The sequence below is a fragment of the Parasteatoda tepidariorum genome, chromosome 4 (assembly GCF_043381705.1).
Source record: "Parasteatoda tepidariorum isolate YZ-2023 chromosome 4, CAS_Ptep_4.0, whole genome shotgun sequence".
Taxonomy (NCBI): domain Eukaryota; kingdom Metazoa; phylum Arthropoda; class Arachnida; order Araneae; family Theridiidae; genus Parasteatoda; species Parasteatoda tepidariorum.
Genome location: NC_092207.1, coordinates 41,926,498 through 41,952,120, shown reverse-complemented (window position 1 = coordinate 41,952,120; position 25,623 = coordinate 41,926,498). Strand labels below are relative to the sequence as shown.

Genomic DNA, 25,623 nt, shown 5'->3' with positions numbered 1-25,623 from the left:
CTAATCGATAGTATTCAAAAAAGTATACAAAAGCTAGACGTTAAGGACGTATCCAATGAGCGAGCATTGGATTGCGAAGCAATTTGAAAAGAGCTGCGAAAGCAGTTCCGGGGGTTGACGAGCGCCAGCGAGCAGGGGGCGAAGCCTCCTAGTATATATATATACAACACATCAAACTTTTTTGTTAATATAAATCTAACGGTTTAGTTTTTGCGCTTAACAAAAAAGGCTTTATTGAACTCCTTATGTAATTATAAAACTGTTCGACTTAAATTCGTTGATACAATTCAAATAATAGTTTTGAACGAGCGTTAAATTTATGTTAAGTTGGTTAGATAAATGGAAAACTATTGAAATTAATCGATTGAAAACAAGAAAAAAATAACTGCAGTGATAAGTTGAAGATGTCGCCAAACTAAAATGTCTGGCGACATTTAGATTTTTTATTATCTAAGATTTTTTTCTGCTTCCCATTGGCGTCTGTCTCTTTTTTGTATACTTTTTTAAGTGCTCAATATCTAAATGGGAAGTTTTATTTTTTCGCTTTATATAAACTAGATATAAAAAGAAGTTCTTAAAATATGAATATTCTCCAAACATAATGCAACCAAGACAACACGAAAATGTTATTTATATTAAAAAAAAGAATGTATTAAAATCGTAGAATAGAAAAATTAAACACTGTGATATAAAAGAAATGTTACGGTATGATTTCTCAAAAGCTATAAAAAAATGTCAAAACAATGCAAGAATATTTAAATTGCGAGATTCCTTTCTCGAGACTATAAAAATAAATAATAAACATTCGCGAAATTTTCTTCGTTTTGACTAAACCGTTTTCTGGCAAATGCTCCGAGTGAACGTTTCGTCAAATAGAGGAAATTACTATCTTATCTTGTTTCAAGATTCGAATATCTTCAAAAGCGTTAGATTTGATTCTGCATGACAATTTAGATATTTAACTAGGAAATACAACATAAAATAAAAGGAGTTCTCAGCAATTACCAGTTTTCGTAGTCACACTAAACCTAACCTTATGAACTACTGTGAAAACCTCCAGATCAAATTACGGTAAAAAGTGGCGGTAGTCAGGGTGTCGGTATTTTTTAACGTAATGCTACGGGACAAAAAAACTGGGATATCGTAATTTTTACAGCAATAATTACCTTAAAATCACTGAATCACTCTAATTAAATTAATATTACTGTAAAAATTACGGATAAAATGAATTTTATGGATGATGCACCTTAACCTATAATTTGATACGGAATTTTTTACGGTGAGTCTCACAAAACGGTTTTAAAATATGTTTAAAAAAAAGCTTCCAAAATGCATTGAAGTCAGGTCAAAGTGGAAAAGCAGTTCCGTAAAATATTTGAGGAATTCATCTTTCGTCAAAAATCACATAATTTCTTAAAATGACTTTGAAGTAGTGAAAAATTTTCTTTTCAGGCTAATTTTCAGAAATTCGAAGGAGTTATGAGATTTTTTAAGCAACGCTTTCTTCTTAAGTCGGTAGACTAGCTGTTTTTGCAAGGCAAAATTAGAATTTGGAATTTTGACTTTGATCACTTTCCGACTAGTTAGCATGCTCAAATTGCAACTGAAGTTATGCGCAAAATGACAATACAAATTTTCATCTTTCCTGACATGAGCGAGTAGAAGTTATTGCCGATTTTACGCCAAATAGAATTTATCACTAATCAAAGTTTTAAGCCAATATTTGATCTAAACTGGCACGCACAAACCTAAAATAAAGAAATAATAATTAATAATTAGATATTACTTTATTTATTATTATTTTAAGAAATAATAATTTTTAAAACTTAACTTTTTTATGTTGATTAAAAATTAGAAAATAATATTTTTGTTAAATCTTAAACAAAATACGTTGACTTCTTTACTTTCGCATTAAACGTTTACTACCATCTCAGTTTCCTCACATTTGCTTAAGATGATGTAGGGAAAATATATATAGCATATATAAATAAATATGAATAGTAATATAAATAGTATAAATATGAATAGTGAAAATTACAAATATAAATAGAGCAGCAGTATAGATTTATCTGTACTACATGTTCTCAACATGTATATTTAGAAGACAACACTCATTTTTATTTCATTTACTATGAAATAAAATCTTAATATTGCGAAAAACGTAAACAATGTACTACATTTAGAACGCAACAAGACTTGCACGTTCTGCTTTATGAATTATACATAACTCTTAACTTCTAAATATTAAATGAATTCATCGGATTGATTCTAATTCTAAATAGAAAACAAAAGATGAGTAAGAAAAATACATTTTGATTAATGTATGGATTTACCAGTCTTTACTTATTTAAAATTCAAGTTATAAACAAATAAAATAACATAGGTAGCGTTAGAATTTTACTAAATATTTATACTTTGAACTGATATACGTCTGAAATATTTAGATTTTCAGGCTCGTATTTGTTTTCTCAAAGCATATTCCTTTCGTTTCGAGAAGTCCCGATTTTTTTAAAACTATTAATAATTTATTACTTTCAGAAGATCGCAGATACATTTTTATTCATGCAATATAAATGAGCAAAACATTTTCTTTGATTTTATCAAAATCTGTCTTAGAAATTTGTTGATTTTTAAAATTTGCTTTGTTTTCTATATTTATTTACAGCTCAAACGATTCACCTGTTTTTTGAGATATTTTTATTTTTGAAATTATTATACATGTTCCTATAAATGATACACAAAATTAAAGAAAAATTTGTACCAAGTTTTTTTCTCTCTTTAATTACGAGTGCTTGGTACCAAATATTAAGTAACAAATGTTTGGTAACAAATATTAAGTGACAAATGTTTGTTATCTTGTTGTTTTTCCCCGAAATTTATAGTTTCTCATGTACTCAAATGCAACGTTTTTGGCATAGGTGTTTCGTAAATAGTGTCTTCGGTACGATTTTTGCTCGATTTACCCGTTTTTTAAATGGCCACCATAATCTCTGAACCTTATGCATACGATTAAATTTCATAGGGTTACATCAACGGCACTGTTGATAAACCACCGAAGTCAAAAAACACTACAAGCATTTTTTTAATTTAAAAAAACGCATTGATTCAGCATTAGGAACCATTATTTTTTTTGTTAATAGAATAGGTCATAGGATTAATAGATAGGTGAATAGGTTATGTAATTGGGTTAATAGGTAGGTTATGCAAGGTTATGCGATTTTTTCCCTCTCCGTTTCCATGATTACGAAAAATCTTGTCTTTCCTATCCAGCAGTATGTTTCAGAAAAAAAAATGGGAATATATTAGCGTATGAAAAACACGATTTGATGATACCATAGGAACGGAGAGGGGAAAGTGTGAAGAATGGGAAAATCACGTATTCTTGAGACTCCTTTTCTATTTACAAACAGTATAACAGTATGCAAATACAAAATGATTAACGATTAATGAGTAACAGATTGGATGTCTGTCGTGTAATAAAAGAGATTGTGCATTAAACGTTCGTAATTGAATAAAAATTTATAAGTTTTAAATTAGTTTTGGGAATTATTTATTGCCATACGTGTGATAGTTTCGAAAATTTATATATATCCGGTCTTTCATTCGAGATACCTTTGTATATTTAAATTAAACTGTTACTATTTTTAACCTCATATTCTTCTTTATTTTTAATTTTTGAATTAGTTTTTTCAATGTAAATTTTATTTAGTTTGTTTATGTATTTATTAATTAGTTTCTTGTCGATCGCTATTCAACAGAAATTTTTCTCTTAAATACAATTGTCTGAATAATATTTTTGGAGGGAAATCCAGATTATTTTAAGTTGTTGGTATTTTCATTGCGTTCCTAAATTTTCTAAAATTACTGACATTTTCAAATTTTACAAAAAGAAAAAAAATTCAGTTGATTTAATGACTTCTATATGGAACTCGAATTATCAAAAATTTTACTTCATCATTAAAGTTACTCAGGTCTATACTAAATATTTTTTTAATAATTAACGACTAAGTCATTGATGTAAATTTAGGAAGAATGAAAGGTATAATACGCAAATAACCAATGGAGTTTGTATTTGTAAATTACGGGTAATCGTAGTGTGTTGTAGGGTAAGAATAAAAAATTTCTTTTCATTAAAAATGTCTTAGTTCATGCATGCAGTTGATGACAGTACTGTCCCAAATTACTGATCCATAAAAAAGTAATGATTGTTAGTCTAATACAGAAGTTTTTGCAAGGAGAGAAGTCTATTTGTTATTTCATGGTCTAAAAGTGGTAGACAAGTTATAAACCAAAAGACACTTTTTATAATTATAAGCATTCTACATTTTCCTTTATGAATTTTTACATTTCCTTTATGAATTCTTAAAAAAAACGCAAACAATGTACTACATTTGGAACGCAACAAGACTTGCACATTCTGCTATTTGAATTATACATAACTCTTAACTTCTAAACATTAAATGAATTTAAGGATTGATTCAAATATTAAATATAAAACAACAGAAGACTACGAAAAATGCATTTTGATTAATGTATGAATTTACCAGTCTTTTCTTATTTGAAATTCAAGTTATAAACAGATAAAATAACATAGGTATCGTTAGAATTTTACTAAATATTTATACTTTGAACTGATATACGTCTGAAATATTTAGATTTTCAAGCTCATATTTGTTTTCTCAAAGCATATTCCACTCGTTCTGAAGAAGTTCTAGAAGTCCCGATTCTTTTAAAACTATTAATAATTTATTACTTTCAGAAGATAGCAGATAAATTTTTTTTCATGCATTATAAATGAGCAAAACATTTTCTTTGATTTTATCAAAATCTGTATTAGTAATTTGTTGATTTTAAAATTTGCTTTGTTTTCTATTTTGATTTACAGCTCAAACGATTCACCGGTAACTTCTAAATATTAAATGAATTCATAGGATAGATTCTAATTCTATATAGAAAACAACAGAACTTTATGTTAAAATTAAAATTTAAATTTCTCAAAAATATGAAGTAAACTTAATCAGTATAGAGAGCCACAAAATTTGGAAGACAAAAGAAATGTGTTATTCAAATCAAGTTATCCTATAGCGCTGATATAGCTTTTACACTAACAACATAAATCAATGATAACTCAAATCCACCCTGAGAAAAAAATATGGTCAAAACTATCAGAATATGGTAAAATTTATCATGTTTTTGGTTCTATGAGACAAAGCTCGGTATTTTTCCCAGAAGCACTTTGGTAATTATTTTGGTAAAATTAAAAATTAAATATGGTTCTATAATTTGTGATAAAATTAGGTAAATGTGGCCAAAATTTGGTAATTTTATCATGATACCTTAAAGCATGGTATAAAAACCATTTATTCAGTTAATTTTGCTTTTCAGTTTTGTATTTTTTTATAAATGTGTTGTAATAAGAACGATAAGTTTGAAAACCGGAATTTCCGTTAATCTGTTACCATATGAACGAAAAAACTACCAAAGGAATGGTTTAAGTACCGTATATTTTGGTTTTGTTAACCAGAATTATGGGTTTTTACCATTCAGTAAAGTAATTTTACTATAATGGTTTTCTCTTTTTCATGACACTAATGACTCAAAAAAAAAGAAGAAACAAACAAAAAAGAATGACACCAATGAATAAAATGAACGATTGCCAGAATTTCTTATAACAGTAATATCTCGAACAAAAAACGATTCTTAACATAAACTTTTTTTTTATCTACAACATCTTGTCATTTTTTTTTATTTTGTAAAACTGTCTGGTGGTCATAGAAAACCTTTTTCAAACTTATTAACGGATAAATTAATATTAATTTCAAGCTTATGGTTTTGTATTCAAATCTAAAATTTTTGAATTCAATATAATGTGTGCTAACATGGCCAGCAATTACAAAACCAACTTAACCGTAAAAAATTGCTTTACACTTTTAAATCTAATATGTACTAACATGGAAAGCAGTGGCAAAACCAATTTAACCATAAAAAATCGCTTTGTACATTTAAATCTAATATCAGCTAAGCCATTTGCAAGCAATGGCAAAGCCAGCTTAATCCCAAAAACTCGTTTTGCACTTATTCATAAATTACAGAAAAGAAAGAGTACCATAACAAGTAAAGGTACAGCTTAAAGAATTTAAAACTAAATAATTCAAAAAGCCTTCAACGCTGGTTAATTCATTTGGATGTTTTATGTAATAAAACTGAAAATCATATTTGGACTATAAAGTAGTTTATAGTCCTTTGCTGACCTTTTAAAATTCTACTAGCTATGATAAATCATTCTGAATCTGATCTGCGCTTTCATATTTCACTTACTTTAACCTTGAGTGATATTACACAAACACACACACACATTGCATTCACGGCACGCGCAAATGTGATGAATTACTTAAAACTGCGATCGGTTGAGTTCATTCTATGTGACAGAATGAAAGATGAATTTTAGATCCGTTATCAGGATCGATCAATTTGTTGTGTATTTTGCCTACGTCATTTTAAGTAGAAATGTTTGACATTACACGGCGTGATTTCTTTTTGAAACATATGATAAAGTATCTTGTATTTTTTTAAAAATGTATATAAAATGTCTCGGTAGTTTAACTTAGTTATCGATCTCTGAATGATAAGTTAGATAAAATTGCGAAATTTAACATTGTTAACGACGAAACAAAAGGTGACAAAGAAACAAGGAAATAAACTAATCACCAAATACTATGAATTTACAATTATTATTTAAATAATGGTTTCCGTTGACACTGCCATATCATAAAAACTTAGTAAAATCAAATAGTGAAAAAATGTTCGTAAGTTCCAATTGTATAAGATTCTTTTTGCTGTTAGGCATGCTAAAGTGGAATACTTTTTTTGATCGACTATTCGAGGACAATAGTGAAACAAAAGGTGACGAACAAGGAGATAAATTAATCAGCAAATACTAGGAACTTACAAATCGTATTCAAATAATGTTTTCAGCTGGCACTGCAATATTATAAAAACTTAGTAAAATCAAATAGTGAAACAATTTTCGTAAGTTCCTTTTGCGTAAGGTTATGTTGCTGTTAGGCATGCTAAAATGGAAGACATTTTTTTATCATTTATTCGAAGACAATAACGGATTATTTGTAAACCTATCGTCTTTCAACTGCATCTCTTTTTAACCAATCAAAAGCCAGAATATTATTTGGCGTGATCTTAACAAGTTTAAACAGATTAACTTCATGCGGGTCAGTTGTGCTTATCCAAACAAACAGTAAATTGAAATCGTCGCAATAAAGTATAAAAATTTTAATTTAAAGGTTAATTCAAATATAATAGAATATATTCATGGTGTTCTCTAAACACAGTCTTGTTTATGAGTTTTTAGAATTCTTTCCGAAAATAAATAAATAATAGCCTACATCAGTGCTTCCCAAAGTGTGGTACGCTTACCCCCAGGGGTACGGGAAAAGTTTAGCGGGGTACGCGTTCTTACGAGAAATATCATGCAGCAAACTAAAATTTCAAAAAATTTTAATTTAAAAACGAAGCTAGCCATGAAAATTTACAATTACGTATTTTTCTATTGGTTGTTTTTTTCAGAGTTTACAGTTAATAATTAGTAGTGTCAACAGCCAGTTGTGATTTTTAACTTTTGTGCAATTTTTTTAATAATAAAATATGCATTCATTTTTTTTTATTAGTGGTACACAGCGTTACGAAAAATTTCGAATTCTACACAAAAGTCATAAGTTTGGGAAACACTGGCCTACATGAAGTGGTTCAAAAGTGATTATCCTTAAAATACGTTTGCTGAAAAGTGAAGAAATCGGTAAAACATTTCACGAAAGAAAACGATAGAGAGGATGGCTTTTTAAACCATCATTTCTCGCCATAATTTCTTTCAATAGTAAACTCAGTACCAGTTTTGTAGTAGACGTGGATATTTTTCTGAAATTGAAAGACTGTGAAACGTTTGTTTCTTAAACGGTCCTTGAACGTTTATGAAATCGAACATATTTGATCTTATTAACCTTACCCCTATGTCTATCGTGATAACTTTAATTAAGGTTCCCCTGTAACTTTTTAATGTTTTATTTTGAAAGTTAAAAACAACAAATTAGTTTAGTAATAATCATTTTGTTAAAAAATGTGTTATTTTGAAAAATCTAAGCATAAAGCTGTTAAATAATTAAAGACAAGTTTTTATTATATTTTAAACATTATTATACATTAATTTGCTTGTTACTTCGTAAATCAGTATTTTTTTTCAATAAATCTTAAAATGGAAACGTCCTATATATCCTGAAAACAAAACCTTCACCGTTTAAATAACTTAACTAGAAATGAAGAGGGCGCTTTACTATAAAGCATTCAGGAAATTCCTTTCGCATTCCTAATCTTAATTAAATTTTTGGCGCTCTCTCTATGTCCTTTACGGATAAGACAAGTACTTAGGTATTATTACTCATCTCCATTGGAGTCTTCAAGAGTTTGGAATTTATATTATGTAATTCCCTGCTTAAGATCAATATTATTCAAATTAATCATTCTTTTTTACTGTTTTTTAATTAGGTAAGTCTGGCTGAAAGCAAAAGAAGGAAATTAAAATGCATAAAAATTGAAACAAAATAAAAGAATTCGAACAATTTAATAAAACCATGATTGATTAAACCTGTAAATAATAAAATCAGTTTTTTTTTATTAAAAATTAAACTTGAATTGCAAAAACGTAGTGCATGAAAAAGCTGAACATATATGAGTTTCATAATGGTAACTTAATTTTTTTCTCTCTAGCACATGCTAACAAGCATGTGTTTTTTCAGTTTACATTAAGTACTCTGATGAATATAATAACAAATGGAGTCCACATATTCAACTAAAAACATTTTCCTTTAAAATTTAATAAACTGATTTTTTACTGTTATCTTACCTTTATTTCTTGATTAATTTTCGAAGTTTTATTCGTGCATTTGTTAAATAACTGTATAGGCTTAAAATTATTGTATTTTAATGAAACTAAAAAAAGGTTATCTGTTAAAATTAACTGCAATTGTATGTTAACTGCAATTGTGTTTTGTAAAAAAAAAATTTAACTGCTACTAAATTGTGAACTGAGCTGAATTAACTGTGCTTTTTACAATTGCGTGAATATAACACTTCAGTTCATGCAATAGTATGCAAATTGATAATTTTTAATGGGATTTAAAACTAAAATAAAATAAATTAAACAATTCAAAATATTTATCAAAGATAAAAAATTCAAACTAAAAAAGACTTTTTTTCCGGTAAAAATGAATTTATGAGTATATTATAATGTGAATACTTCACCCATTGAAGAACTAATCTTACATATAAATTTTGGCATCAGCATGTTCAGAATATGGTAAAATTTATATTGACTACCAACACTACCAGAAATTTAGTTTTGATAACTAAATTTATGTTTTTACTTTCTTTTTTTGAAATTCGAAATGTTATTGTCATATTGTAAGGTATTTTTACCAGAACTTTTTTTCTCTGTGCATCTGAACCAATTTTTTTTTACTCAACCATATCTATTATGAGAAATATGTGTATCACATATGGGTTTATTTAGAGCCTAATACAAATAAACTGTGAAAATAACAGTGTAACAATGTATAGTAAAAATATATATGCATTATATTAACAAAGGATATGAAAGTAAATCAATTTGATTCATCGCAAATTAAACATATGTTGAGAGTCAATTCTATTTTTAAAATTTAAGCTCCTGTTTTCTTTTTACTCTTTTTCATCTTTCTTTTTTTGTGATTGTCCAATTTTCTCCGAGATTATGAAGTTACATAAATTTAACTTTTGCAACTTATTGCAAAGTAAAGCAATAGCTTTTAACGAAATAATAAAACTTTTTTTTCCTCTTTTTTCCTCCCTTCAGTTCATCTTGACAGTGAAATAAAGTCTCGATGAATCTGACAGCTTGTCGGAAATGGTCGGCGCCTAAAATGTCAAATTGCCGATGACAAGACAATAATTATAAAGGCTTTTGAAAAGAATATGTTCTCTCTTTAAAAATTCTTATGACTGTTTTCTTAAAGTTTTAAGGCGCCTTCTCACAAATAATATATATATATATATATATATATATATATGATAAATTATATGATNTTATATGATATATATACCTATATATATATGATAAATTTATTCCCCAGGGAAAACTAATTTATTGTAGCTTGTTTCACGCTTATATCATTTGGATCTAATTCTAATTGGTCATGCAGCGCATCTGCCAAAAATTAATGAACGCGAATAAAAACATACTGATTTCTTCAGAAAAATTCATTTTGACATAATTTTGAGGATCGAATTAAATATATATTTTTCTTTCTAGTTGAAAAAAATCATTCGCCAAAACACAATTTTATTCGCTAAATTTACGATATATATATTTGAATATCAATCTGTTTCTGGAATTTTCGGTCATAAATTAATACTGTAGAAGTATTTTAGTATATATTTTTTTTATTAAATCTTGAGCAATGTTTAAATGAAATGAATTTTTACTAAATTTTTGTTGCTAAACCATACAAAGCCATGAACTTTCCTTTGAATTTGGAAACAATTTAATTTTACCAACTCTGTATGTTGATGTTAGTCAGGATCTTAATGAACTTTTTTCAATATTTCTAATATAATAATAAATCCTAAGCCAAGGATGAGTAATATTTTATAAGATTTTTGATATAAGCCAGGGACATAATTTTTCATTCACCAAATAATTTTTCAGTAATATAATTTCTAAATTTCTAAGTAATATAGTTAATTTTAATTAATTAATTAAGTAATATATTTCATTTTTGAGTAATATATTTGATAAAAAAAACCACTTTTTTTTACAGGTTTGCTTTCTTTTCCAAAAATGTGATGACTACCAGGTTTAAAAATGCTGTTGACGGTTTTCAAGTCCACACTGCTGACGTTCATTTTTTTCATAAGTTTTCTCCGTTTTAGTTTAGGTAAGTAATACTTCTTGCATTTTTCACACAATGCTTTCTTTATGCCTCTAATACTTTCTAATTTAATATGCATTTAATAAGGATGCTTTATAATTTTATTATTACGTTTGTGAACAAAAATTAAAAATAACACACTCCATTTATTTTAAAATATTAAATTGGATAATTTTCAAATGATTTCAAAACAGAAGATTATTTTTGATGAAAAAAAAAAGTTAGAAAAGTAGTTGCAGCACATGTTCCTAATACTTTTTTTTTATGTATTCTACATCGATAGTTCTACTCAAATTAATTGAGACAAGTTTCGTTTTTAATAAATGTCTGCTTTTTAAGAGGATTTTTCACCTGAAATTGGTCTTGACTGCATTTTCTGATTAGAACATATGATCATTACGAGTAATCACGAGATAACGAATAGATAATCATCATTTTCCTCTTATTGTAACATTTTGAACAGTGACAGCAACTCCCCGCATTACTGCTTGTTTAATAAGAAATAATTACCACGTTTCACTTTAAAGTCTTTGCAATACTTATATAATCTTCTTTTGATTTATTAGTAAAGAAATTGCGGGTCAAAGACAAATTTGAACCACTCCTGTAAAACCATAATCATAAAATCAGGGTAATCATCATAATCATAAAATCAGGGTAATCATCATAATCATAAAATGCAGGGTTGTAAACTTTATTCTACGAATATTTTTAAATCAAGAAAAAAAATTTTTAGGCTGTGTTTTATTGCATGTTTTTTTGTTAAAGTTGCTCAGAAATTGTGATATTAACGAAATTCACACTAAGTAAGAATTTGTTTCTTATAAAGGTACTTACACCGTTTTGTATGCTTGTCCTTAATCTATTCTTCTTAGAGAAAAAAAATCCAGTCCCCGTCAATTTAACGAATTAGTAGAGTTAGCCGTTAACTTATAAGATTAAAATATAAAATTTTCAGCTCCCTTACCATTTCTATGGAGGTTATACCATAAGGTTGCTGTCACAGAAGTTCTTGGTTCGAACTCAATCGGTGCCAAGTTACAGTTCTCTCTCAAACACACTCCCTCCACGTTGGTGACCACGGACAATAAATATGCAACTCTCTCACTCCACGACAGATAGCTGCACTATAATATTTCGCCTCGTTCTATGGTCCGTCTTGATTCGAGAGATATGTCACCTGAGTTTCAAAACAGCGTCAAAGTCTGAACTGAAGATAAATTTTTATGAGTATGATGTTAATTCGCAGTCAGTTGCCATATCTTTGCAAGGAAACATTTACCGTCAGACCTGTGTTTTTATGGTCATGATAGCTTTACTGGCATAAAATTATTATTACCGTGCGTAACTGGAACACTTTTCCAGTCATTAACCGGTGAAATGTTTTTAATATGTGTCTCAAAAACAGGGGTGGCCAACCTTTTTTGAAGAAGAGTGTCACGATCTGAAAAAAGATATATCTATCAATTTCAGCACTCAAAAAATAAAAAAACGAGGAAAAAAATGTTAATTATATGCTTAGAATGAGATTTCTAGGCAAATAACCCTTTTTTTCATGTAAGTTAAAAAAAAGAATGTAATAAATAAAACGAAAATACAACCCAAGTTTTATATAGATATTTTTGAAATTTTTATTAATTAGGTTTTGTAGAAAATAAAAAATGAAAAACTGTAAATATTAAGTTCTGAATTGTTATTAACAATCAATAGTTAATTAATAAGCTTTTGATTTTATACTTTTTTTAGTAATCTATATTAAAAGTATCAGGTAAAATCTTGCAAACAAAATTTAAAAAAAATTTTTTTTTTTGAATTTGTAATAAATTATCACGTTTTTCTTTCGAAACTCAGCCATGACGTGACACAATAGCTATTATTAATGTAATACATAGAACGGTTCTATTTTTTTTCTAGAACTTATTACTATTCTAAATTATTGTCCAATATAAATGTTTACTTAATGTAATTTTTTACTTTTTTGCCGGTTTGAAATATGATCATTATGTGTGTTTATTGCAAAATAGATGACCAACTAAATAAATAAATTTAATAAAATAAAATGAAAACTAATCTCAATGATAAAAGAATACGATTTCCTGTTTTTATAATGATTTTAAACTTCATTAATGTTTTCCTTTTGAAACATAAGTAATATATGGGCCCTTAAAGCAAGAAGTCAGATATCTTTATTCTAAGAATTCTTTCTAGGCTAGCCGAAAAGAATTTTACTTTTAGAATCACTTTTGTATTCATTATATTCTTTTCTTTACTGTTCAAAATGAGCTTCCCTTTCCGTTCATTATTTTCTCCGGGCACGTTCATTAACTAAATCTTTAAGACCGTTTTTATTCATTTATTTAACAGTCGTTCTTTATGTCTCAAAAAATAGAAAACGAATGCGCAACATTCATTTAATAACTGATAATTTTAGAGGAATGATTTGAGTATGAATCGTCTTTAAATGTAAATGAGTCGTTCTATAGTCGTTTAAAATAATAACGTCCCCTTACAAATGTAATATAAATAATTCGTAAAGAAATGAAAACTTCACAGCCTCCAAAGTCATTTTATTCACAAGTTTAGATTTTTTTAGAGATGGAAATTATTTAAGGGATACTATGTAATGTTTCATTTAATGTAACTTCATAACCAACACTCCATGCATTTCTTCCTTGAAATCGTGACTAAACGAAACAAATTTGTGTAAATTACCGAACATTAAATATCGAAAAACAATTTTAATATTTGATGGGATTAAATAAGAATTTGCTTCGCATCGTGCACCAATCAAAGCTTGTTTCGAAGTCATTACAATGTTTGCACGATATTCGTGAATTTTTTAAATGAGCATCATTGCAAGCCTTCCTCTTTACCCACCCCTTACTATATTGATCCGGATTCTTCCCTTTATAATGGAAGAAATATTCGCCAATGTTTAAAATAGGAAAGTTTTTGGTGTTTATTGCTAAAAAAGTAACTGCTATAAATGTATGGAAAGAAAAACGAAGATTGGATTGATGTTTCTTTTTATTAGGAATAAATGATATTTTCCAATCAATTGCTAAGCGTATTACTTCAATAAAAGCATCAAATCTTGTAAATGAAACTTTTGAAAGATATTTATAATTTATTGTGCATTCAATTAAAAAAAAAATATTGTTAATTTTAAAAAGATTAAATACACTGCAAAAAAATCCGGATCAAATTACGGTATAAAGTACCAGCACTTTAGGTGCATCATCCATAAATTCCAATTTACCGTAAAACTCATTTGTACCGTAGTTTTTACAGTAATATTCATTTAATTAGAGTGATTCAGTAATTTCACTGTAATTATTACTTTTAAAATAATTGTATATCAGACGCTTTGTTCCGTAACACATGTTCCGGTAAAAATAATCTCACGGTAAAAAGTACAGGTATCGTGGGTCTCAGCACTCTTTATCATTACTTGATCCGGAATTTCTTACAGTGCTCTACACTCGTTCAAGAAAATAAAATTATTTAATATTAGATTGCTTTATAAAAGATGAAAAGAATATTAATTTAAACTAAATGTAAATTCTATTGATATCCATATTATTTGCATTAAATATTCCCTACTTATTCAAAATAATTTTCCATTTAAATTTTTTTTTTAAATAAAATAATGATTAAATTATTGATATATTAAATTTATGATTACTTTTCGGTTGAATGTTTAGACGTCAGGAAATTTGTTGTTTAAACTATTTTAAGCTATAAATTTATGGGAAAAACTACCAACATTGCGATTGCTACGTGAGTAGGACGATTCACTATTGCGTGTGATAACAAAATGGCATTTTGATGTAAAAGTATTAATTTATGAAACAATATTTAAAGTGCTTTAGAAAATCTATTTTTGGTTGAAACAGCAGCAATATTTCGTACGTTACAACTGGCATGCTTCAAGACAATATATTACTTTTTTTTCAAAAAATCTTTCACGCAATAAAATATAATTTATCTAGTTTCGCCATTTTTTAAGAGTAGAATCTGTTTTTAGAGTATAAATGCTTACTTGAAAAGATGAAGATGAAAAATTGTGCTTCATGAAGTAATTTTGAACTAAATTTTTATTCGATTGACATGGTTTAAAAAATTTAAAATGCTAGAAATAAATTAAACACTATTAAAGCTTAAAATAAATACATTTGTAAATCTTTTATATTCTCCATGCAGTAAATATTTTTTTGGTATATGAATAGTCAGTTCTAAACATGTTTTTGATATTTTAAAAATTTATTAATTTTCTAATACATATTGTTTATTTTTGTAGGAGCCATTATTTCTCCGGTGCTTTTAAGTTCTATGAATAGTGATGTTCCTTCAACCACTGAAACTTCCGAAGAGGAATGGAATCTTGCCAATTCTTCTTCCAGATCGACCGGTGCTCTTGAAGGCAATTCTATTTTGATGCTCCCTGATCTAAATGTTCAATCCAATACCTCGTCTTTTTCAGATACTCAACTGATGTCTTCAATAAATGTCTTTTCATCCATGCCCGTTGAGAGATACAGTACTTCTCCCATTCCAATTAGCACGTCTAGTTATTCTTCCAAATTTCAAGAATATTCTTCAAAAAGTGCATTATTCGGAGAAAATTCTTTCAGATCGATGGCAATTATAGAAAAACAGAAAGGAAAATTATCGTCCGTTGTGAATGGCATGAAAGAAACACCATCTTCCAATACTGAAATTCATGCTATTTCGGGATCAGTGCCATACAAACAGTTTCATACACCCTTAATGTCTCTACTAGTCGCTTCGCCGTCTTTACCGTTTCCAATTCATCTAGAAACGCAGAGCCATTTCTTGCCTCACACAAGTCTGTCCTCTCATTCCATGTCATCTCTCTACAACGAATCTACAAACACCGATGTATTACCAGAAAGCGAGCACAAAAAGCTGCTGATGCTGGTTTTACGGGCGGAGGATTGCACTAGGCTGTCAAAAGTAGATTTCGAGAAGATGCTTGGGAAGTTAATGGTCAAATTTGGTTTTGGTGATGTCGTTCCCGAAGTTTCGAATGCCAAATGTTTTTCACACCTCCATATAAATTTAACGGTTGGTGGACGAACCCCAACTCTCCGTTTTTTGCCAAATATTGACGACAGGCATAATATTACGGTTGATGTCCTCAACAGGACTTTTCGAGTCGTGAAGTTAGAGAAAATTGATTTGAAGTTCGAAAAATCGAAATCTTCGAATACATCTTCCACTATTATTACATCTATTGCCGAACATGAATCAATTGCTTATATTTCTGTAGGTATAACATTTGGACTTGTTCTGGTTCTTTGCTTTTTAATGTGTTGCATTAAATGCTGTTGCTTACGCAAATCTCAAAAAAGGTTTGGTACTGTCGTCAAAAATGCACACGTTCGTTTGCGACCTGAAGATTATACTCTAACTCCAATTCCGCGCCCTACCTCCTTGTATGTTGATTATTATCGGGGATCGGTGGCAGCTGATATATACTCAACAACTTCCGCAGGCTCAGTAGCTAGCACAACTCCTACCGTCGATCAAGGAATCATACAGCCTTTTGATACCAGTATTGTGCCATTGGAGGACTCTACTGCATTGCAGTTAGATAGTTCTCGTGACCCTTCAGTCGAGTCAGTCCCAACTCAGTCCGATCTTAAGACATTTAATATTCATGGCCTTGCTGGCAAAGGATTACGCAACACTTCTACAGATTCTAAAGAACAATTGAATCCAAGGAAAGATTCACGAAAACCAGGATCGAAAACTAGTGGTGTTGCCAATCCAACATTCCAGCGATACTGAAGTGCAATGATTTTTCAGTTAAACAATTTTTGAATTTGTGAACCTTCAGTGGATTCTCGAAAACCTGGATCATGACCTTTCAGGGGAATCAGTTCCAACTCAGTCCGATCACTAGACATTCAATATTTATGGCCTTCCTGGCAAAGGATTACGCAATACTTCTTAAGATTCTAAGAAACAGTTGAATCCCAAAAAAGATTCATGAAAACCATGATCAAACACTTGAGTTGTTGCCAATCCTAAAAACCAGCGATACTGAAGTGCAATGCTTTTTCATTTGAACTATTTTTGAAGTTGTTGTTGAGGCCTTTTTATATACTTTTGAGATACTGTTACTTGAATAGAGTGAGTTTCAGAATTAGTTGAATAGCTCATAATTGAATTAAATAACAGTTTCAACTCAGTTTGAAGCTGTGCACAAATTCATCTCAAATTTTAATAGTAATCATTCTGAAAAAAAAGTATACGAACGAGAAAAATTAGGCTAATGGAATATTTTAAATGGAAATAAGGCTTTCATATTATTTTTCTCCTTGTGTGCTTCCATTTTTCATCAGTCGTCTGATTTTCCAAACTTAAAAATCTGTTCATTGTAAAATTTGTTTGTTTACTCAAAACAGTTTAGAATATTTTCCCAACAAAACAATGTTAGAATATTCTTTACAAAACAGTGTTTGAATATTTTCTCTTTCTTGCTACAAATATCCTTCTTTATATTAGATCTAAGTTATAGGATTGGTGAAAATTTTAAGTGTTTTTGAAAACGTGTTAACCAACGCAACACTTTTTAAAGTGATAAAACTTTTTCAATTTTTCTTATATCAAACTTTAAGCCTTTTCTTTACAATTTTGTTTTTATCAATATTCCATTATTCTTATTATTTCAAAAATCTAAAAAAAAAAAAAAGGAGTTGAGAGCAGAAAATATATTTATCAAAATAAATTTTCCTTGCGGCAATATGTTCTCGTACTAATTAGTTTTGCTAATTAAGATAGACGAAATTAGTCCATCACAATTGTCATTACATGGTTAGTTACGGAACATGATAAACAACTTCTAGATTAGTATTTTGGCTCTTTTCTTCTTCTTCTTTTTTAGCTTGAATGAAAATAGCGTCTACTACAAAGATAAGAGACGGGCTAAAATTTCTTTTATGTTTCGTGTTTTTAAATCAATGAAAATGAGCAGAAGACAGTTATGATTTTCATCTAAGTGAAAACTTAAGTGTCACCAATTTCTCTACCTCTCCATTTTTTTAATATCTAAAATTAGATGTTTTCTAATATCACGGATCCTACACAGTTGGGTACTTTTCTTAAACTAATCAAAAAATTCGAGTAATATGCCTCAATACTTAATATCAGAATTTTTTACTCTCGTATGAGTTCTTGAAATTAAGAAACGATATAAGTTTGTTAGAAGGCGTATTTAGTTTCGAGGTTAACCATTACGTTCCGTGATTATCAGAACATAAGACATTAACCAGTTCAGAATCTTTGACGTATATACACGTCGAGTGAAAAACAATTACTAATGGTTATCAAAATTTGAAAATTTCCTTTAAGTGCAATAATAATATTATTTAGTATTATGTTTCCTTAATATTACTAATAGGACAGCTAAGTATTTTAGATTGTGGGGTGATATTGAGGACGGGGGATCAGGTTCTGAAACCAATTACATACGTAAGCTACGACTCTGACAGCAAGCGTTGATTTGTGGAGAAATTGCGTAAGCATTTAGCAGGGCTAATGCTAGCCCTTTGTTTAGCGTGGTAGAGTCCTAGACATTCCCTAATTGAGTAAAAGAATACAAAACATTCCATTCAAAAACTCTCTCTTCTTTGCTTTCGTCTCGTATTAATCTCGTATCTTGTCTTATGTGTTTTATTTATTTATTTTTTGATAAATTTTTAACTAATTTCAAGTAACTAAAACTTTTTCAGAAATGAATTGTTTGTTATTTTTAAATGAAAGTATAGTCCTTCCTCGTTTTTCGTATAATTTATGAGAGGACCATTTGCTCTGCACTCGACGTGTCTATACGTCATTGCTTGATTTTAATTCCGCACCCTCATAGGGATTTCTAACATTAAATTCCGAGTTCAATTGATAATTTAACTACTTATTCCGCTAAGGACAGCAACTAAAGAAAACTAAATATTTGCTTTTTTTAATGAGACAGATAAAAACAAAACAAAAACCGGGTGGATGTAATGGATCATATTTGAAATCATGCCACTTGGAGGTATGGCGGTTTTAGGCTAACAAAACAGAAAGTAGCAATAAAAACGTTCCAGTTCGAGGAGTTCGAAACCAAATAATAAACATTTTGCTAACAAGCTTTCGGTAATCAATTAATATTTATTGATTTTAATAAAAAAAAAGAATATAGAGGCATAGGAGAAAGATTCATAACATGACGCAGCCTTTTATGATGCATAAGAAATGTCACTTCACAAAGTTAAAATAAATTCAACCATGGCTGTTTTCTGAAAATTAATAAATAAAATAGTAGAATATTCACGCATATTTGGCTAAAAAGAATGCATATCAACTAAGAATTTATTTAGAAACTCTATAAAGGAAATTTTTTTAACACAATCCAGGCTCGCACTACTACCGTTTTTTTTCTCACTGTCTTAACACAACCTTCATATATATTTTAGATTGTTTTTGATGCAATCAGCATTTTACTTTGGCTGCAATCAGGTTGTCGTATATTTGGCAACTTTCAGGGTGTCGCATCGCACCTTTCCTCCACTTAAAACAGATTAAAGCTCTCATTTCGCCATATTTTTTTCCTATTGTGTAAATATTTTTACTTATTACTTTATAATTGTTGTTACATAAGCCAAATGCATGGTATATTTACTTTTATAAATAAAAATGAATAGCTTGGGGCTATATGGAAGAATAAGTTATATTTTCACTTTATTTTTTCAAAATTTCCACTAGATGGCAGCACAAAACGAAGAAACGCCTAATTGAACACATGACTATTGTAGTGTTTTTCTCCAAAACACTATGTGTTGAAAATATGACTCATTCTCATATTGCCCCAAAACTTTCAAATATTTTTTGAATTGAATGTTGTTATGACTTACATTCCAGTACATCTGCATTTTCATAAACTTAAATTTACTTTTATTAATGCTTTATGTAGTTCATTTATACATATTTTGCACAATTTTTAAATATATCTGTTAATGTCAATTTTATTTCTCATTACTTATTGAAAGTGTCATTTATATGACTTCTTTTATTTTTCGCAAAGAATTTATCTTCCACATTTCAGGGGCCAAATGTTATATTAATACTTGTTTCTTGTTTTGCTTTATATTTGTTTATAAACTCATGAAATGTTGGGTTAGTAATAAAGTTATCGTGAAAGGTTATAACGTATCCACAGTGGCATAACTTTTCACTTAAACTTATGTCGTGATAAGAATTTTGTGATTTAGGGATGCATGACTAAGAAGGAAATGAACGTGTTTTAAGTTTTGAAATCACTATGTCTTGTTGTTCAGTTTAACAATAATGTTTTATATATGGTGATCTAAGGTTGGTGAGTGTGTAGCTTGTCAGTATGAATTTAAAAACTTTTTTTAGAAACAGTCAAAATCTTCTATGGTAATGTTAATAGAGCTTCCTCATCGTACCTTAAAGTTCTGAAACAAGGTAATTTTAATTTTATTCCCTTTCTGAAGTAAAATTTTTATTGAAAATTGTGCAATGAGTTACTTTTGTAAAAATAATGCGATTAAAAGAACTTTTGAGAAAAAAATTTTTTGCTTAATTATTTTATTAATTACGCTATAATGGATTTTAATTACAGTTCATATTGGGTTTTAAGTATTTTATTTGCTTTATAATATTTTCATTACTACTTGATTGATACAAATTACTTGGTAAAGATAATTAAAAGTAAAAAATAAAAATAATTAATTTTGCTACTTATTAACGCTAAGAACTAGCGTAGGAAAAAAAGGATTAATAGCCAAGAAAATCTAATTCGAATTTAAATATTATGGAACTGACAGGAAAACGAAAGGCGTCGTGTCACCTGTTATTTTTTCTGCCAAAAAATTTGTTTACATTCTTATGTGTGTGTGCTATTCAATGAGAAAATTGCGTACTGCGTACTCAATGGGAAAATTGCTTACGCAAACTGGTTCAAATTCAAAATGCTTAATCGGTTACTCATGCTATCTGATTCTTATTTAAACCAAATTTGATTTAGAGAATCTGATTTTAAGCACTTACGCAATTTTGTAATATAATTGTGAATAAATTTAATACATTCCATTTAAGTAGATAAATGTGAAGTTACTAATCATATAAAAATATAATTTATTGTTAAAATTCGAACGTTTGTTAAAAATTAGTATCACAACTTTTTCAACTTTATCATATTTTTAGTCTTATTCTATTTTATAAAATGCTTTTTTTAAGTTAAATTTATGGTCATTCATTTTCAATTAAGCTCTATGTTTTTCTGAAAGATGATTTAATAGACTAATAAATACTTTGTATCTCGAACGTGGAGTGCACTTTCAAATATTAATTGAAATTTTGTTCATTTTATTTATTTTCCCTGTGCCCTAAGCGAATGCGAGATTCAATAAATGAGGTGAATCTAAAGTAGTATTGATAAAATGTTATCATGATTCAATAAAATTAAACACGTAAATAACTATAAAATTGCAAAATTCATTCCTAAAATTTAAAAGCAAATAAAAGGTCATTTTAATTTTTTTTACTAAGAAAATACGTTTGGTAATTTACCAAAGTGTTTCAGGGCGTAAAGTTATGAAAGGGATTAATTTCTAAATTTTAAAATTAAAAATATTACTACCTTGCATACTTTTAAATTTTAAATAATAGCTAAAATAAAACAATAGATAAAGTAATTAAATATTTAATCCCTAGAAACTGAAGCTGTGAGATATTACTTGATTCAAAACTTCATTCGCTTAAAAAATATACAATTTGGAAATAACAGTCAACTTTGTTTCAAGCGCTCAAAAACAGCTCTCATTTTCAAGGCCGTCCAGACGTCAATTAGAAGAAGTAAAAGTGATTTGAAATATAAAACGTGAAGTTCGTATCGAAAAACAGAAAAAAAAGGGGAGAAACAAAACTAGAAAAACCACAGTAGCCGAGAGAGAAAAATGATGACTTAGGTAGGTATTTTATTTACGTCGCACTAGAGATGCACAATGGGCAATTGGCGACGGTCTGGGAAACCTAATGATCATCCGAAGACATGCCATTTACAATTTTGATCGTCTGCAGAGAGGATGGCTCCTCCGTTTTGATAGATTAACGACTTGCGCATGAAGTCAACCACTTTACGGTAGAACAGTTTAACGAGGATCGATACAGTGCACCTTCGGTCCCTAAGCAGGCTGATCAAAGTGGCCACTCATCCACTTATTGACCCCAGACAGTGATGTCTGACTTCTATGTTCTATGGGGAACCTTGTCTTTACGATCAGTCCACTGCGGGACAGAGAAAAAAGGGGAAAAACAAAACAAGAAAAACCACAGTGACCGAGAAGGGCAAACCAAGGTAAAAACTTTTTTATATTTTAAACATTCAATGTGAATGCGTTTTATATTTCAAATCATTTTTGTTTTTTCTCATTCACGTCCAACAAGTCCTGAAAATGGGTGTCAGTATTTGAGCACTTGAAACATGTCGATTGTTATTTCCAAATTTCATATTTTCGAAGCAAATTAAGTTTTTTTTTATGAACAATATGATGTAATTATAGATTTTTCTATTTTGTGTGTTTTCCAAATTTTTTTATAAAAAGAGGTCTTAGAGCGTTCACTAGACAGTTTAGAATAAATGTAACTGATCTAATTCTTCGTCGTATTAAATTTCTTAGCAATAGTTAGATAGAATAAATATATAAAATAAAATATTCTATAGAAAGTTTCGGATTTTTAAATTGAAGGGGTAGCTCATTTTTAAAACTAGTACATAGAGAAGAAGGAATGAATATTTTGATAAGAAAGATAAAAAAAAATCATCATTGGAAATGAATTTGGTTTTGTAATAATTCTAACAATAAATGGCGCATCCCTAAAACTTGAACAAATACTTGAAACTGTGTGATATTTTACATAGGTTTTACAGAATAGAATATGTTCGGTAGAAGAACTATTTTTAAATGTAAACTACACGAGCCAAAGAACATGACACCATTCTATAATTGTAAATATTTTTAGAATACTTAATATATCTCTGTATGTGTTTTTTAAGTATCTTTCAACAACTTCCTACCCAGCAAAATCTTAAAAAATATCGAATAACTAAAAAAGATATATCGAATCGACAAGTGCAAATGCAAAATAATTAACAGCAAAACATAATGTGTTTTAATAAGTATAGTGCCGGATAAAATGTCGCTAAAGTAAAAATATTGATTTATGTTTAATTATAGTATTAGGCAATTTTGTTGCGAACTTATGAAGGTTTTCTATTTAACTCTGCCGTACAAGTCCATTCATATAACCATACAATAAAGCAACTAAAGCCGATTCAACACCTTAAAGTAGCAGTAAGTCACTATCTATTTTGGTTTAAACATGACGTGTTTCCATAAATACAATGACGCATAAATTTTTGCTCGCGTCCATTTGTAATTCACAAGTAAAAATATTGATTTATGTTTAAATTACAGTATCGGACAATTTTGCTAATTTCGGATTTGAAATCCCCACACCTAAATTAGGCAATATCCAGTATTTACAAAAATGCAACAAAAACTTTGTCCCTGTATATTATCTAACATTACGTCTGAAAAACATATTCTACAGAATTACAATTTTTTTTTCTTTTTATAGAGAAATAAAAAAAAATAAGACAAATTTTAATATATAAATAGACATAAATTGAGAAAAATAAGAAAAATGAAACTAGATGAATTAACTATCTATTTTTAAACGAAAATCCTCTATTTTATTTCTTTAGCCTAATAGTATTTTCATGAATAACTTCAAGAAGTAGCTAATTTGGAAAAATCAATATTCATATCGAGATTCATGAATTTATGCGCATAAAATTACCTTACATTTAATTATGATGAGAGTCGGTTGATAATTTATTCGAGAGATTTTGTTCGCTAGGAAGTTAAAGAAGATACTTCTTTTCCAAGCATCTTAGCATCACTTAATATGTCTCTTACTCTATGAATAAATGTGAGAGTTTAGTAAGTTGCTTTTATAAAAGCATTAATCACAGCATCATTCCTTAAGATGTATTTTTATTGCTGTTGTATACTATTTAACAAATAATCTTGTTGTTAATTATTGTATTTTAAATGTGTATTTAATTTTATGAATAATAAATAGCACTGAATATCTATTATATTCTCTCATTCTTTTATCATTTACAAATCATTAACTATTAGGGGGACCGGAAAATAATATCGTTTTGGCGCATTAAATATTTGTTAATCCTAAAATCCAATTCATTTTTTTCGATTCTTTTCGGTCCGGCATTGAAAGGCTGTTGCTAACGAGGGGGAATTCATTAATGATTAAAAATAAAGTCTTGATATCAAATTTACTAAAACGATATTACTTTCCAGTCCCCCTAATGCTATAGATTTTTATTTTTGAGATAGTGAAATAGGCTAAATTTCGAAATTCAAATTATTGCAGGTTTCACGGACAAAAAAAGTATGGTCAAAACCACCAGACTATGGTTAAATTTATAATGTTTCTAGCTCTAAGGAAAACCAAAAAGCTCGGTAATTTTTACCATAGTGCATTGGTAATGATTCAGGTAAAATTAACCATAAAATATAATGTTATAATATGTGATAAAATTTTATAATTTTATCATGATTATATTAGAGAATGGCTAAAAAATCATTTATTCGGTTAAATTTACTTTAAGATTTGTATTTTTTTCTAAATGCCTTGGTATTAAGCTATAGTTTTGAAAATCAGAATTTTCAGTAAACCGTAATTATATAAATGGAAAAAATGATAAATGACTGGTTTATAAATTATATAAATGGAAAAAATGATAAATGACTGGTTTATAAATGCCACATATTTTTTTAAACCAGAATTACACTTTTGTTTCTTTTTTACCGGAAATGTCATTACCATACAGTACGATAATTTTACCGGAAGTTTTTCTCTTTGTAGTTTTTAAATAATTGAAAATATACTTATTTATAGCTAGATTTTATCATGTATGCAAAGATTAGTTACATCATCATAGTGCGATTAGTTACTTCAAAGTTAGTTATAGCATAGATTAGTTACAGTAGACAAGATTAGTTACATCAAAAGAGCCGTCATCTTGAGTGCCACCACTTTTTACTGGAACATGTCACATTAAAAAAACTGATGTACCATAATTTTTACTGTAATAATTGCTGAAAAATCCCTGAATAATTTAAAAAATATATATAATACTGTAAAAATTATGGTGTTATATTTTACTATAAAAATGAATCCTGCTGTAAGATGAATTTTACGAAAAATGAACCTGAAGTACCAGTATTTGATACCATAATGTGATCCGGAATATTCATTGTGTGTGGATTCAAACGGTATTCATATTACAATGCGAAGAAAATTATTTCACTCAATGAAATTTTTCATCACAAAAATATTAAGATTACTCCCCTCATTTAATTTTGTTTGGATAAAGATGAACCCTATTTAATCCCTCCAGAAGAATAAAGTATTTAAAATAAAAAATAAAAATGCGTGTAAATCTAAGTATTAGAGATGTTTAAAAAAATCTATCAGTGTACTGAAACAGTTTTTTTTTTTGTAAAATGACGAATTTTTTTTAAAAAAA

General features: G+C 28.5%; 2 protein-coding genes across 2 annotated transcripts in view; one reads left to right on the top strand and one right to left on the bottom strand.

Moving 5' to 3' along the window:
• Nucleotides 1–24,165, top strand: part of LOC107444586 (uncharacterized) — a 39,270-nt gene extending 15,105 nt beyond the window's left edge. Inside the window, exons 2-3 of the mRNA XM_016058770.3 lie at nucleotides 10,863–10,979; nucleotides 15,274–24,165. Coding sequence (XP_015914256.2) covers nucleotides 10,907–10,979; nucleotides 15,274–16,787 — 1,587 coding nt within the window. The 5' untranslated portion in view covers nucleotides 10,863–10,906 and the 3' untranslated portion in view covers nucleotides 16,788–24,165. The remainder of the gene's footprint in view (nucleotides 1–10,862; nucleotides 10,980–15,273) is intronic.
• Nucleotides 1–25,623, bottom strand: part of LOC107440755 (uncharacterized) — a 153,750-nt gene that overhangs the window by 114,707 nt on the left and 13,420 nt on the right. The window lies entirely within an intron of this gene.